This window comes from Lutra lutra, chromosome 4, assembly GCF_902655055.1.
Source record: "Lutra lutra chromosome 4, mLutLut1.2, whole genome shotgun sequence".
Lineage (NCBI taxonomy): Eukaryota > Metazoa > Chordata > Mammalia > Carnivora > Mustelidae > Lutra > Lutra lutra.
This window is the reverse complement of record NC_062281.1, coordinates 146686141-146701552: the sequence shown is the minus strand read 5'-3', so window position 1 is coordinate 146701552 and position 15412 is coordinate 146686141. Positions and strand designations below refer to the sequence as shown.

The 15412-nt window shown below is 39.3% G+C and overlaps 1 protein-coding gene across 5 annotated transcripts in view; it reads left to right on the top strand.

Annotated features, from left to right (window-relative positions):
• PATJ (PATJ crumbs cell polarity complex component) overlaps positions 1-15412 on the top strand; it is a 373314-nt gene that overhangs the window by 251641 nt on the left and 106261 nt on the right. For all 5 annotated transcript variants that reach the window (XM_047724601.1, XM_047724598.1, XM_047724600.1 and 2 more), the window contains one exon: positions 4925-4997. In XM_047724601.1, coding sequence (XP_047580557.1) covers positions 4925-4997 — 73 coding nt within the window. The remainder of the gene's footprint in view (positions 1-4924; positions 4998-15412) is intronic.

The following is a 15412-nucleotide window of genomic DNA, read 5'->3' as shown; positions in this document are numbered from 1 at the left end:
TGAGTATGTAAACCAGGGGCAGGAATCTTGGGAACCTTCTCAGAATTCTGCCTAACACCAAGTACCAGTGGGTGTATTTTGTAACAAAATAAAATTGAAATCAGGTCCTAGAATGTGTAGAATATATAAATATATTCCACAAACAAGAAACTGAACTGGGAGTGTTTCTAGCATCCTTTTGGAGAAAAACTAAATTGACAGTTGCTGTATAGTAATTCCATTATTATAATTGTTTGCTTATTTAGCTATAGTCCTCACTAATTGCTAATATCCTCACTAATTGCTAATATCAGCAGACATGCAGACATGCATTCCTCACTGTGTAGCTATAGTCCTCACTAATTGGGAATATCATCAACACCAGGAATGATGTTTTATTCATCTTTGTACCCATAGTATAAATAATAAATAAACTTATGTATATATATATATATACATATATATATATATATATATATATTCAAAACAAAATCAGACTTATATTACTGAGTTTCAGTGAATTAAAGTAAATCCTAGCCAGCTTAAATTAAAAGGAGAATGCATTGTAAGAATACAGGGATGTCTCAGGGACTCTTAAGGAGCCATACAGCTAAGGCTGAAGAAAAGGAGCCAGGATGACTGCTGAGTCATCCTCAGAAGGGACGTCTAAACCCCCTCTTTAGCCTTGAGCATTTCCATTGGTATTATCCAGCTATTACACTTGAGATCTTTGTGTCTGCTCTACATTTTGAGTCCCTGGGAAAGAATCTGATTGGCCCAAACTAAGACAGGTGTTTGCCCCCTACACCCACTGCAGTTGAGGCAGACCATCATTGTTACACAATAGACATTGCTACTCTGGTTCCTTCAGGGAATCGCTGTGACCTGTACAGATCCCCAGGAAATGTCCGTTAAGGTGGCAGATACTCATAGCTGCCTGGCTGGAGGCAGTGTACTGTCATTAATTCATTGAAATAGCTTGAAAAACTCAGGGCATAGTTTTGATAGTTCTGCTTCCATATCTTTTTCTTACCTTGTTAAGATCACTTTTATTCAACAGTACTCTCTATCAGGTACTCTGTTGCAGGCTAGGGGGATGCAGAGATAAGATCCCATCCCTGGGCTTGGAGAAGGAGAAGGAAGCGCACAGATGATTTTAATAGAGCATAGCAAATACAATGATACAGGAATATATACATGCAGGGTTCTGTACTCTGGAAAACTATTCCCTTACCCATGGTGGCATCCCATTACCTCTCTCAACAGCTGTTGAAGATAATTATAAAATACCAACAAGCAATTACAATTTCTGATTGTGTCCTGTATGGGGCACCTGGGCCTAAGAAACTTACCTTAATTATCCTAGAAAGGAAAGGAAAGTTATGAAGCAAACAGATTTTATTCCTTATGAGAATCATAGGAGAGGAGGGTTGGGAGGGTCCCCAGAAGTCATTCAGGTTAACTGCTTGTTTGAAGTATAAATGCCTTCTCTCCTTTGGCTTCCCTCTTGCTACTCACTTCTCTTTAAAATTGTCAGATCTTGGGACGCCTGGGTGGCTCAGTTGGTTGAGCAGCTGCCTTCGGCTCAGGTCATGATCCCAGCGTCCTGGGATCGAGTCCCACATCGGGCTCCTTGTTTGGTGGGGAGCCTGCTTCTCCCTCTGCCTCTGCCTGCCATTCTGTCTGCCTGTGCTCGCTCGCTCTCCTCTCTCTCTGACAAATAAATAAAATCTTTAAAATAAAAAAAATAAAATAAAATAAAATTGTCAGATCTTTCCTTGCTTGCTGTGGAGGTGTGTGAACACTCCCTAGTAAGTGGATTATAAAGGATTATGAAATGTAACTTCTTAAAGCAGTTTCCTTCTCTCTATTGAGAGTAATTGTAGGTTTTCTATTTTGTGAGTTTAAAAAAAATTAATGTGGAATTTAAAGGCCATTAAAGTCATACTAATTTAGAGAAAACCATTAAATTATGAAGGGATAACTTGGCTGATGTGAAGTAACTTGGTCCAGGTAATCATGACTTCTCACTAAGAATTTATGTGCAGCCATATTTTTAATGCTAGTACCCTTCTAAAGAAGTATGAAAAGCCATCTGCTTAATTACTGCCAAATATACTCAGCCCCATGAGCTCTGAATCTGGAGCAGACAGGTCCCCTTGGCTTTCAGCTCTTAGCTAAAGCTGAGTTCTATTGTGTTATTCAATGAAGGAAAATGAATGCAAAAGGGAATTTCCACTTTGAAAATGCTGTTACTTATCCAAAGGTAACTGATTACTTCTTCCTATATGAGCAAATTGCTAAGGAATGGATTGTACTCCCTGAAAAACAGTAGCCATCTCGTAATATAATTAGTGCATGCTCAAGGCATTTGTAATAGTGTCAGAAAAAAACAGATACATTCTTCATGCACTGTCACTTTTCGGTTTTAGTTTTACCCCCTTTTTGCTTTGGTTTGGCTCATACGTGAGATATTCCAAGACTCTCAGACGGTTAGAATAAGAAATGGTACCTAGACTTCATGCCTTTATTTATACTCTGCTTCATTCCACAAAGAATTTACATCAGCCTAGAATTCACACAGTTCAATTGAATTCTTGCAGTCCAGTTCATTTAACAACTCTGTTAGGATAGACCATTTGCCAGGCACTGTTTGCCCTAGATAATATGAGAGAGAATAGGAAAGACAAGCCTCCTGTCCTTGGAGTGTTTACCATCTAGGGGAAGGCAGATTGGAAGCACGTGTTCATACAGATCAGTCAGGTAAATTATGAAAGACACAGAACTGCAACCGTTGTATAGGGTGCTATGCACATACAATGGAGCTCCTGGAAGGCTTGCTTCAGGAAACGATGTTTGTGGTCAGCTACGAAGAAGAAATAAGAGCACAAATCAGACAAAGGATTTGAGCAACAGACATGCAGAACAGAAGAGGATAGGGCTAGAAAGTGCCCTGAGGTGGATGGAGTTTAGCTCAGCTGAGAAATGGAAAGAAATCTCAAGTAGCTGGACTGGAGCAAAGTGAGTCAGGAGAAGAGAGAACAAGAGGAAGCCAGAGATGGGGGCTGGGGCAGACCGCTCAAGGCCTTATAGCCTCCCCCAAAATTGTGGACTTGATCCTAAGGGTAATAAGAAGCCATAGGAGGATTTTAAGCAGGGGATAGAAAGATAATCAGATTTATGTAGAAATATAATCAGATTTAGAGCCATAATAACTCTGCTGGGTGAAGAATAGATTGGAGAAAGGATAAAGACTATATAAGTAGGGAGACTAAATACAATGCTCTTATATTAACTCTGGTGAGAAATGGTCATAGCTAGGGGCACCAGGGTGAATCATTTGGTTGGATGTCCAACTGTCAGTCTCAGCTCAGGTCTTGATCTCAGGGTCATGAGTTCAAGCCCCATGTTGGGCTTCACACTGGGCATGGAGTCTACTAAAAAAAAAGGAAGAGAGAAAAGGAAGAAAGAAATGATAATAGTTTGCCCTAGGATAGGATGGAAATAAGTGGAAAAACTCAAGATACGTTTTGAAGGTAGAATCAACAAGACTTCTTGATTGGATATACAGTTGAGGGATTAGAGGTTTCAAGAGTGCCTCTTTGGTTCCTGGTTGAATAACTCTGTGAACACTGTTAACATTTACTCAAATGAGGAGGATTGATTGTGGAACGTTCCGGTGACTGAGTGGTAATAAGAGATCTATTTTATTTGAGATACTTGTAAGAGACATCCAGTGGAGATATAAAGTAGGAGTTAGAGATCAGATATTAAGCTCAGAAAAAGACCTGGGCTAACTACGTGAATTTGGAAGACATCAATATATAGATGGTCTTTTTACTTAAGGGAGTAATTCACCTGCTTGAGGCTGTTGAACTCAAACCGGAGGAGAAGGATGGGTGGATTAGAATAAAGACAGACATTTCAGGTAAAGGCAGTGATAAAATTAAAGCAGCAAAGCAGGAATGACATAGACCAATGGATTTTTTCCAGTGAGTGAGAAGTAAAAAATAAAATGGGGATGGATTTTGAGTGCCCTTCCAAATCAGGGAGTGGCTATCCTGAATATGAATATGGTCATATGGGAAGAGATCTGTGAGGAGTCTTTGGTCTTTGCATACCAGGAAGAAGCATTTTTGTGATCTCCCATGGTTTATACTGTGAAACCTAAAGTCAAACGTCCCATAAATCTTAAGATAATTATATTGGTTTTGCGTCATGAATGAAGAGTAAAGGTTAGATCTCCCACAGAACCGCTGCTTATCATTTGCTGGTGGTAATGTCATGGAAATAGGTCCAAATAATTAGAGCTGGTATTCTAGGAATTGTTCTGTGCCTCTGGCCCTGGTGATGAATGTTATCTCCCACCACCTCTGCTTCCATTATGATGAGGAGGCATCAAATTAACCCACAAAGCATTATCTGTCTGGATCTCGGCTCTCCCCATCCATCACACCTCATAGTGTCCACCCATGGAGTGCCTGTCGTACGCATCCCTTCATTTGGCATCACCCTTCACTTGGCAAAACAAAGTTAGAAGCCAAGTGAGGAGGCCGGGAACCTTTCCAGTTCAAAGAACAAAATGCTCTGGACATTAATGGGCCGAGAGGTTAAACACGGCCATTTGAAAAATTTATACTCCGCAGTGCTGAGAGAGTTGATGTCTTTCCAAAATGATCCCCAGCAGCACCCGACTTACTTAGCAGGATCTAGCTCACCCCTAGCATCATCATTCTCCGTCACTAGAAACCATTTCCCGGTGTTCCTGGGCCAGTATATCCCTTGGTGTGCTTAGTAGCTTTGCAAGCTTAAAACCAGTATATATTTGTGCATATTATTATTCTAAGGTGCTTTGTATACATTTTGAACAGAGGAAATGGTTGTTATTTGAACCAGAAACTTAGCATTTGCTGTGTACTGATTCTGCCTATTTTCACAACCACAGAAATGAAGATGCAGTCAATCAGATGGCTGTTGCTCCCTTTCCAGTACCATCAAGCTCCCCGTCTTCTGTTGAGGTAAGATGGCTCCCAATTACCATGTAGTGACTTTGATGGATTTGTCAGGATTATTTTTTTTTTCAAATCTAGCAGTTTTGATTTTCAGTATCTGGTATTCCAAATTCATAGAATTTGTTAAATAGGGAATTTCTCTAATTAGAAAGTATTTGAGGATTATAAAGTAATATAAAATAGGGGCATCTAGTAATATAAAATAGTGGCATAGTCGGTTAAGCGTCTCTTTTTTTTTTTTTAAAGTTCAGTTAGCCAACGTATAAGTACATCATTAGTTTTTGATGTAGTGTTCAGTGATCCATTAGTTACATATAACACTCAGTGCTCATCACAACATGTGCCCTCCTTAATACCCATCACCTGGTTACCCCATCCCCCCACCTCCCTCTCTTCTGTAACTCTCAGTTTGTTTCCCAGGGTCCAGAGTCTCTCATGGTTTATCTCCCTCTCTGATTTTTTCCCGTTCAGTTTTCCCTCCCTTGTCCTCTGTGCTATTCCTTATGTTCCACATATGAGTGAAACAATGTGATAATTGTCTTTCTCTGCTTGACTTACTTCACTTAGCATAATCCCTTCTAGTACCATCTGTGTTGATGCAAATGGTGGGTATTCATTCTTTCTGATGGCTCAGTAATATTCCATTGTATATATGGACCACATCTTCTTGATCCATTCCTCTGTTAAAGGGCATCCCAGCTCCTTCCACAGTCTGGCTGTGTTGTGGATATTGCTGCGATGAACATTGGGGTGTATGTGCCCCTTCTTTTCACTACATCTGTATTTTGAGATAAATACTCAGTAGTGTAATTGCTGGGTTGTAGGGTAGCTCTATTCTTAAGATCTTTTAGAACCTCCACATTCTTTTCCAGAGTGGCTACACCAGCTTACATTCCCACCAACAGTGTGAGAGGGTTCCCCCTTCTTCACATCCTTGCCAACATTTGTTTCCTGTCTTGTTAATTTTTACCATTCTAACTGGTGTTAGGTGGTATCTCTTGATTTCAGCTCAAGTCATCTCAGGGTCATGAGATTGAGCCCAGCCTTGGGTTCCGTGCTGAGTGTGGAGCCTGCTTAAGATTATCTCTCTTGCTCTCTCCACCCCTTCCTCAAAAAAAAAAAAAAAAAAAAAAAGAAAAGAAAAGAAAAAAAAGTAATATAAAATTATGTTAAACACATTAAAACTTAACATAAGAATATTTCTTTCCTTGAAGTTCCTTAAAGTTGGGCATTTCAGAGTTTATTAGAAAAAACTATCTCTTTTTGTTTTTATTTATTTTTTTGAGCTTTTATTTAAATTTCAGTTATTTAACTTACAGTGTGATATTAGTTTCAGGTGTACAATATAGTGATTCAGTAAATGCATACATCACCTAGTGCTCATCAGGACACGTGTACTCCTTAATCCCCATCACCTATTTAATCCATCTCCCCATCTCCCTCCCCTCTGGTAACCATCATTACCTCTTTCTCTATAGTTTGAAAATACTTTATTTATTTTTTTTAAGATTTTTTATTTATTTATTTGACAGAGATCACAAGTAAGCAGAGAGGCAGGCAGAGAGAGAGAGGGAAGCAGGCTCCCTGCTGAGCAGAAAGCCTGATGTGGGGCTCAATCCCAGGACCCTGAGATCATGACCTGAACTGAAGGCAACGGCTTAGCCCACTGAGCCACCTAGGCACCCCTCAAAACACTTTAATACCTATTATCTATGATCACAAATATCTTTAAATAATTACTTTATTAATGGAGAAATTACTAGTACAAGATTGCGATCACGTTGATCAGCTTCTAGAGTTAGACATACGTCAGATAGCTATATAATCAAGTGTCTCCTCAGCTGAGGGAATATTACACTCTCTTCACATTTTTATTTATTGAAGTATTTTTAATTCCAAAAAGAAATACATCCTTATTGTAAATAATCAAGCCATGCAGAATTATTAGGGAAAAAAGTTAATTTTCCTTTCCCCCCTCCCTGAGGAAGTTATTCTTTAGTATTTTTCCATATTTCTTCCATACTTCCATACTTCCTTTTCTTCTACCACAAGAATAAACAGCTATACATGAGAATAATACCTCTTATAGTAAAAACTCAATTGTATACAGTACATCCTTTCCATTCAACAAGCATGCAGGGAGTGCGTGTTATGCATAAGGAAGTCTTTGGGATGAGAGACACGGGTATGAATAAAAAAGAATGCTCCTTGCTGTGGTTCAGCTTACATTCTAATGAGGAAATTAGTGAATAAATACACCAAGAGAATTATCAGTAGTGGTCAGTGCCTTGCAGGGAATTAAAATAGGGAAGGTAGCTTGTGACCACTTCATCTGGTGTTAGGGAAGCACTCTTGGACAAGGTGAACTGTAAATAAGATGAAAATGGTAAGGAGCCAGACACAGAAATAAAGGGGAAGAGCTTTCTTTGTAGGGAGGACAGAAATAACTCTCAAGGGAGGATGTGCTGGGGCGTTGGATGGATATGGCCAGAGGCATACTTGGAGCCTGGAGGGTGGTAATGGGGCGGGAGCTTTGAGTCAGTGAGAAGTTTGGGTTTTAGCCTATTTGTGCCAGGAAACCAGTGAAGGGGAATGAGGTGATTCAGTGTACAGTCTACTAGTTAGAGAATGGACTGCAGGAAGGTACAAGAAATAGGCTAAGAGGTAGAGACCCACATGAGACCTGTTTGCAGGTAGATGAAGATTGAGGTTTGGGGGGCGCCTGGGTGGCTCAGTGGTTAAAGCCTCTGCCTTCGGCTCAGGTCATGATCCCAGGGTCCTGGGATCGAGCCTCACATCGGGCTCTCTGCTCAGCGGGGAGCCTGCCTCCTCCTCCTCCCCTCTCTCTCTGCCTGCCTCTCTGCCTACTTGTGATCTGTCTGTCAAATAAATAAAAATCTTAAAAAAAAAAAAAAAAGATTGAGGTTTGGTGTTGGAGGCAAAGAAAAGTGAGTGGATTCTTGGTGTTCTGGGTGTTGAATCAGACTTGATTGATTAAATATGAGAACTGAGAAGAAATAGAGCATGAATAAATCTAGATTTTTGGCTTGAGCAATTAGATGGATAGCGGTGCCATCTATTACAGTCTGTTGGAGAATAGCTGTTCTTCAGCAGGGAAGCAGAAATTAAGAGGTCTGTGTTAGGTTAAATTTGAGATGCGTGTTATACATCCTTCTGGAATCGATTCTACTCATTTTTTTTAAAAACTTGGGTTTTTTTGCTTAATGTAGTGGCCATATTTTAATACACTCTGATTATCCTTTTTTTTTTTCCAGCTGACAAATATTTAGATGATGTTCTGATGTCTTGCCAGTATAAGAATACCAAAATAAAGATGATGAGTGTGTGTGAGAGAATTGTTACCAAATAATGCTTTTATTTCTATAGCAGAGATTTCCCCCAAAGTACAATTGCTGAGTCATAAGCTATACAAGTTCAGAATTTTCACTTAGATTGACCACTTGCTACCTGAAAAGACTATGGTGATAGGTATTGACTCCCCACCGATAGCCATTTAGCCAAAGCTTGCCAGCACTGGGACATTCATTCTAGTTGAGACCTAGGGTAGGCAGTTAGGGTGGTAGAAAGGAGGGGCCCCAGACCCATACTGTTTCTGTTCAAATCCTAGCATAACTATATTCTAGACACTGGGCCTTGGACAATACGTTACCTCTTCTGTCATCGCTTTACGTATCTATAGAAGGGTAACAATAGTTTCACCTCATAGAGTTGATAAGATTAAATAAGACATATGTATCTTTGTGCCTGACACATGGTATTTACTCAGTAAACACTAGTACTTAATTCTTCATCTTTTTGTGTTTACAGAATGTCCTATAAATCGTTGGAGGGAGTGGGGAGAATAAGAGGAATTGTTTTAGAATTTTTTTCTGTTGTATTGTTAGTTATGAATGTACCCATCAAAATATCCCCTTGGAACTGAATTTTAAGGGGATGATTGAATCTTGTGTCTACTCTGTCGAACACTGTCTTAGAGGCCTTCAAATGTGGTCTCCTGTCCCACTTACATCCAGGCCTTTGAGAAACAGTATTATTATTATTCCCACATTGCAGAAGAAGAGACTGGGGTCTAGAGAGGCTAAGTAGTATGCCCACATGCCCAGAGGTGGGTATGTTATTAGGATCAGCTTCTTCATCTGCACCTACGGGTGTCACCACCCAACAATCATAGACTTGTAAAGAGCAAAGGAAGTAACATATATAAAACATTTACTACAGCTCACAGCGGAAAGTACATTTAATAACTGTAAGCTGTTAATTTCTTCAAGTATTTCAGTATATTTAACTCAATTTTTAAGTATATTATACAATATTAGCTACTGTTTTAATATTTGGGTTTTTTTTTCATGTTTTTAATTGTGCTAACCACAGAAATGGGTTCTAATTATTCAGTCACCAGTAAAAAAATAAATATTTTATATTATAATTGAATATGTGAATTGAATTATATTATAAAGAGGGTTTTTTAGTTTTTCTCTGAACTATTGGCCTCCAGCAACTGCCCGCAAATGATGAGTGATACCCCTCCTCGGGGTGCTATGTGAAGTCTGAGGTATGCCCTGGGCTCGCATCCACTTCCTTATCCCTTTCCACTTGCCTCTGACGCTCTCACAAGGCCTTTTCCCTCCTCAGCCGTTTCTAGTAAGTACTTAAGCATAACTCATATCTGACATATTGCTGAAAGCACCAGCCCATTTAAATCATAACCAAATAGATGAAATACAACCATAGCATTATTAAGTTGGGCCTGATAATGGTTCAGCACATTGAATAACCATATTACATACGAATGGGATCTCATATTCATTTCCTTATTGAGCAAATATTTATTGAGCCCTGACTATGTGTTGGGTAGTGTTTTGGACACTGGGGATATGGCAGAGAACAAAATCATGTCATGCAGTCGTGGGCCAACAGAGCAAACAAGAGTGGTGGCAGAACATTGACTAAGAAGTCTGAAGGTGTGGGTTCTTGTTTTAGCTCTACCAATCACCTCTTGGGCATCTGACCTTGTTAAGATAGTTACCCTCTCAAAGCGTTGCTTTTTCTTTAAAGCCACGTTCATAACCTCCCCTGGCTGCGTCAGCAGGCAGTCATGAGGATCAAGCACTAAATGTAGGTAAAAGTATTTTAGAATCCGTGTAGCTATATACATATATAAAGGATTATTAGCATTCCTGTTGCTATATTCTTGGTGATTGTATTACTGCGGCAGCTGTATGGTACAGTGATGAAGAACACAAGCTTGGAAGTTGAGCAGATCGGGGTCCTAATCTTTGTTCTGCCATTTACTGGCAGAGTGAACTTGAGCCAGTTAAGGTCCACAAGCTTGCATGTCCTCACATGGAAAGGGAAGATTGATAGTAATAATTACTTCTATGGATTTGTGGAAGAATTGAATTATGTTTATAAAATGCTTAGCATTATTCTTGGCACACAGTAAGAACTCATTTTAGTTGTGATTATACTTATATTATTACAGCCCTCTAGCAAAACTCCTGGCCTCCAGCATCTTCCATTTTCAACAGTTGCATGCAACACAGGATTTATTTTCTTAACTGTATTAATGTATGTGTGCTCTTGCTCCAAAACCTTTTATACCTCTTGCCTAGCAGATCTTTGTTTCAAGGTTAGAATTAAGGCTTTGTATTTACCTCCCCAACCTCTACTAATCAGCTTTCTTTTCTCATTAATGCATAATAAAGCACTAGACACTCTCCATGTATCTGTTGATTCCTTCCTTGCACCCCTGCCCCCACTCCCGTAACAGACGCACACACATCTTGGTCTCTCCAATACTTATGTCTTTGTTCCTGTTGTTTCTAACACCTGGGTTGCCTTTCCACTTCCTCTTTATTAATCCACAACCAATAGTTCCTTGAAGAATTGTTTTTGGAAGACTACTCCAAGTTTTCTATGATTCAAAATGAATAAAATAGGGGCGCCTGAGTGCCTCAGTCACTTAAGCCTCTAATTTTGGCTCAGGTCATGATCCCAGAGCCCCTCATCTGGCTTCCTGCTCAGCAGGAGATCTGATTCTCCCTCTCCCTTTGTCCTTCCCCCCTGCTCCTGCTCCCTCTCTCTCTCTCTCCCAAATAAATAAATAAAATCTTTTAAAAACAATAAAATAATGCCTAGCACTTAAAATATAATAAAATATAATAAATGTGAGATATTATTACGATCAACTTCATCCCACATCATTCCCTTAAGTAATCTTAACTCTCCTTCATAGTTAAATAATGTTCATGGTTCATTTAAAAAAATAAAAATTGTCCTTTGTGTGATGCCACCTGGGCCTATAGAAAAGAAGGACCCATTTCTAAAGGAGTTTCTCAACTAGGACTATATTGCTTATAATTCACTATCTGATTATTTTAAAAATGTATGACTATAGAGAAAGACAATTCTCATATGATCTCACTGATACGTGGAATATAAGAAACAAGGCAGAGGGTCATATGGGAAGAGAGGGAAAAAAGTGAAACAAGACAAAACCAGAGAGGGAGACAAACCATGAGAGACTCTTAATCATAGGAAACAAACTGAGGGTTGCTGGAGGGGAGGGGGGTGGGGGATGGGGGATGGGGTGGCAGGGGGATGGACATTGGGTATGTGTTGTAATGAACACTGGGTATTATATAAGACTGATGAATCACAGACCTATACCCCTGAAAGAAATAATACATTATATATTAATTTAAAAATAATAAATATTTGACCAAGAATAAAAGGCTTCATTAAAAATAAAAAATCTACGACTATATGCACCACACTAAATTGTAGGCTTCTTGCTGGGCTTACTGTCTTCTTGACCACTGCGTTCCCAGGGTCTGGCCTATAGCACTTGCTTAATATTTGTTGAACCAGTAAATGGGGTGAACTGTATTTAAGCTTTTCTACTATAGCCTTGATGCTTCAATTCAATGTTGAATACTTCTTACTGATTTAATTTATCATGGTATTTATCAGATATCCACTTTGTAGATCATGTACATAGTCTCTTACCTCAAAGAACTTCTAGTCTTATAAAGAAAATAAGAGATGTATATTACTAAAATAAATGTCCCAAGAGATAAAGCTTTAGGAGGAGTTCAGAGAAGATAATAGTATTTCCTGGTAAGAGAACAGCTATTTCTGTTGGGTCGATTGGATTTTAAAATAGGAATATGATTAGATAAGAATGTGGGAATAGCACAAACAAAAACATGGAAATAAGAAAAACTGGGATGTGGAATGGGGAGAAGAATCTAAGGGTACAGTATTACAAGACGAGGTTTGAAAAATCAATTGAGGTCAAATGAGAGAGACTTGAATTTAAATCTCAGAAGGTTTGAATTTCATGTATTCAGCCCTTAGAGTTGTTGAAAGCATTTTGAACAATGAAATAGTCTGATCAGAGCTCTGTTTGAGGTAGGTCGTCTAATAGCAACATCAAGGATGTCTCTGAGAGGGAAACCCAATTAGAAAGCCACTGCTCTGGTCTTTTAAGAGGTACTCAAAGCTCAAGTATACTTGGGTTGCAGGGTACTTATTCCTTTCCTCAACAAGGCAGGATGAATCTTTATAGAAGCAAGCAACTTCATTTTTTCTTTTTCTCAGAAGTTGTTCTTTTTTGAATACTAAGTGAGACGACACAGGCCTCCCAAAGAATGGACAGGTTGATTACCCAGGGAATGCTATTAGCATAATTCTCATTTTACCTGTAATTGTGCACTGCCTTCCCAGAATTCTGAATAGCCTAGGAAAATATGCTTATGATGGGGGTAGAATAAAAAAATTTGATTTGTCACATCCAGTCAACATGACTGCAAAAAGAAATATTTGTGAATTTAGACTGGCAATGAGATGAATAAATCATCCTGTGGTTTTTTTGGAAGAGAGAGCATTGGGCTTGAGAAATGGGATGGTAAGACCAATATAAGTTTTTTTTGTTTTGTTTTTTTTAAGATTTTTTTTTTTAATTTGACAGAGATGACGAGTAGGCAGAGAAGCAGGCAGAGAGGAAGGGGAAGCAGGCTTCCTACTGAGCAGGGAGCCCAATGTGGGACTCGATCCCAGGACCCTGGGATCATGACCTGAGCCAAAGGCAGAGGCCTCAACCCACTGAGCCACCCAGGCACCCCATAAGTTTTTTATTTATAAAAAACTTCCATTGTATCAAGGAGGTATAGTTGCTATTTTGTTGTTGTTGTTGTTGTTGTTTAATTTGCTTAGGAAAACAGTTGTATATACTAATATGCTCGTTCATCATGTTAAATGAGGAAAGAGGATAGGGAACAACGTTGTAGAGCATTTAACTGATCGGAAGTGTGGCTTTTCCAGTCCGCAGGAATATCCTTGACTAATTTAGCTTTTATTGATAACTTGCTTTCTTCATTTTTTAAGATTTATTTATTTATTTTAAGAGAAAGCAAGTGTGAGTGGGGGGAGGAACAGAGGGAGAGGGACAAGCAGACTCCCCATTGAGCACAGAGACTGATGCCAGGCTCAGTCCCAGGACCCTGACATCATGACCTGAGCCGAAACCAAGAGTTGATGCTTAACTGACTGAGTCACCCAGGGGTGCCTGATAACCCACTTTCAAATAAAAATATAAATTCCTGTTCTCATGTTCTCACTGTGTAGTTGAGGAAAACTATAGGTAAATAGAGGATATGAAAAAATTAAGTAGTATAAAAATAAAATCTATCATCACTATATGTAGATTTTGAGGAACCCAGGGGAGGGAATTTAGAACTTCCTGAAGGTTTGGAAGGGACTTCTCTGAGGATTGAACAACCTTTTTTATCATCTTTTTTCTTTATTCTTATTTATTTATTTATTTATTTATTTATTTATTTATTTATTTTGGTGTAAAGGCTGTGTTAGGCATACATTCAGGTGTCTTGCTTTTTCTTTTTATTCATCTTGAAAACATAATTCACCACAGAAGCTACTATCTGTGGTCTTCACGGGGAAAGGTCATTGTCCTTGAGCCCTTGAGCAGCCTTGGCGGCACAGGCAGCTTTGGACAGGTGGTTTGAGGATCAGCAAGAAAGGAAGGGAACACCCAGCTACCCAAATTAGCTGAATCATCTTGGGTGTCACTGGGCCACCGTCCATCAGCCAGATGGTCTTCAAACCACTGTGATGTAATTGTGCTTTGGAAGTCATGCTTGCTGACCTACTTTCCTCTTCCCATCCCTGACTGATTCCTGATTTCTAAGCTCCTGGTCAGAGGGGTATTTTAAAGGTTGCGTAACACATGTGAGCCATTCTTTTCTCAAACAGAACCCACATTGTTTCGTTCTGTGCCTCATTTAAGCATGAAAACTCTTCACTAAGCGGTCACTCTCCTAGGAAAGCCCATGTTTTTATTGCTAACCTCTCTCAATTCCAACTTCCTTTTTTTGCCTGACTCCTTTCCATCTAGATTTTGACTTCAAACCCTCATCTATGGAACCATCTCAAACTAACCCAGTAACTAAAAACAGAGGAAAAGCTTTAGACGGGGTTCATGGTAGAGTTATAAAGAGCATTGACTTTGAAATGAGAGAGACCTAGGATGAATACAAAGAAGGATCAAAGGAAATGAATGAACCACAGATGTTGGATTCAAAGATCTTTCAGCCTCATCGGGAACATACATAATTAGGATACAAAGGAGATGATAAGTGACGTAGGAAGTTCAGGTAAAATGTTAAGTGAGGTTAGAGGAAGAAGAGATGTCTATAGCTAAGGAAAAGGAAAGGATTTATGGAGTAAGTGACATTTGAGATTCGGCTTTGTGTGATAATTCTGTAGGTATAGATATAAAGGATATTCTCTTTTGTTTTTACCCAAATCTTAAAAGATCTACAGCCCATTTGTAATCTCGACTGTCTTGCCCACGTTTTCTTACATTTTCAGAGCTGAAGCATCAAACATCTGATTTCTCTCTGACTTCAGTATTCATTTTATAAAGACCAAGGAAACCTCACTTCTGTACTCACATTGCTGAGAAATGTGAAAGAATCCTCTGACTTATTTACAAAGCGCTTTGCTTTCCCCCAAGAAGACATGTGCATAATTAGATAATGACATCAGCTGGCCACCATCCTGGTGAAAATCTCCTCTCATTTGGGATCAGAGGAACCCCCTTTGTATTTGTTCTATAATTCAATGTGCTGCAGTTACAAACACTGAATGTCTCAAAGCCTTGGTGAGATAGCATAGCCCCCCCCCCACACAAGCCACCCCCGTCCCAGGGCTTCTTCAGGGCTCACCACAGCTTAGAGAAGCAGACACATGAAATACTTGGGGGCATTAAAGGTTTCCCATAGAATTGAAAGGTCCCCCAATAATGGGTCCGTGATCAAAGGAGCGAGACTGATTCAAAGCGAAGGTCAGGCAAAGCTTTATTTCACACCAAGCTTCGA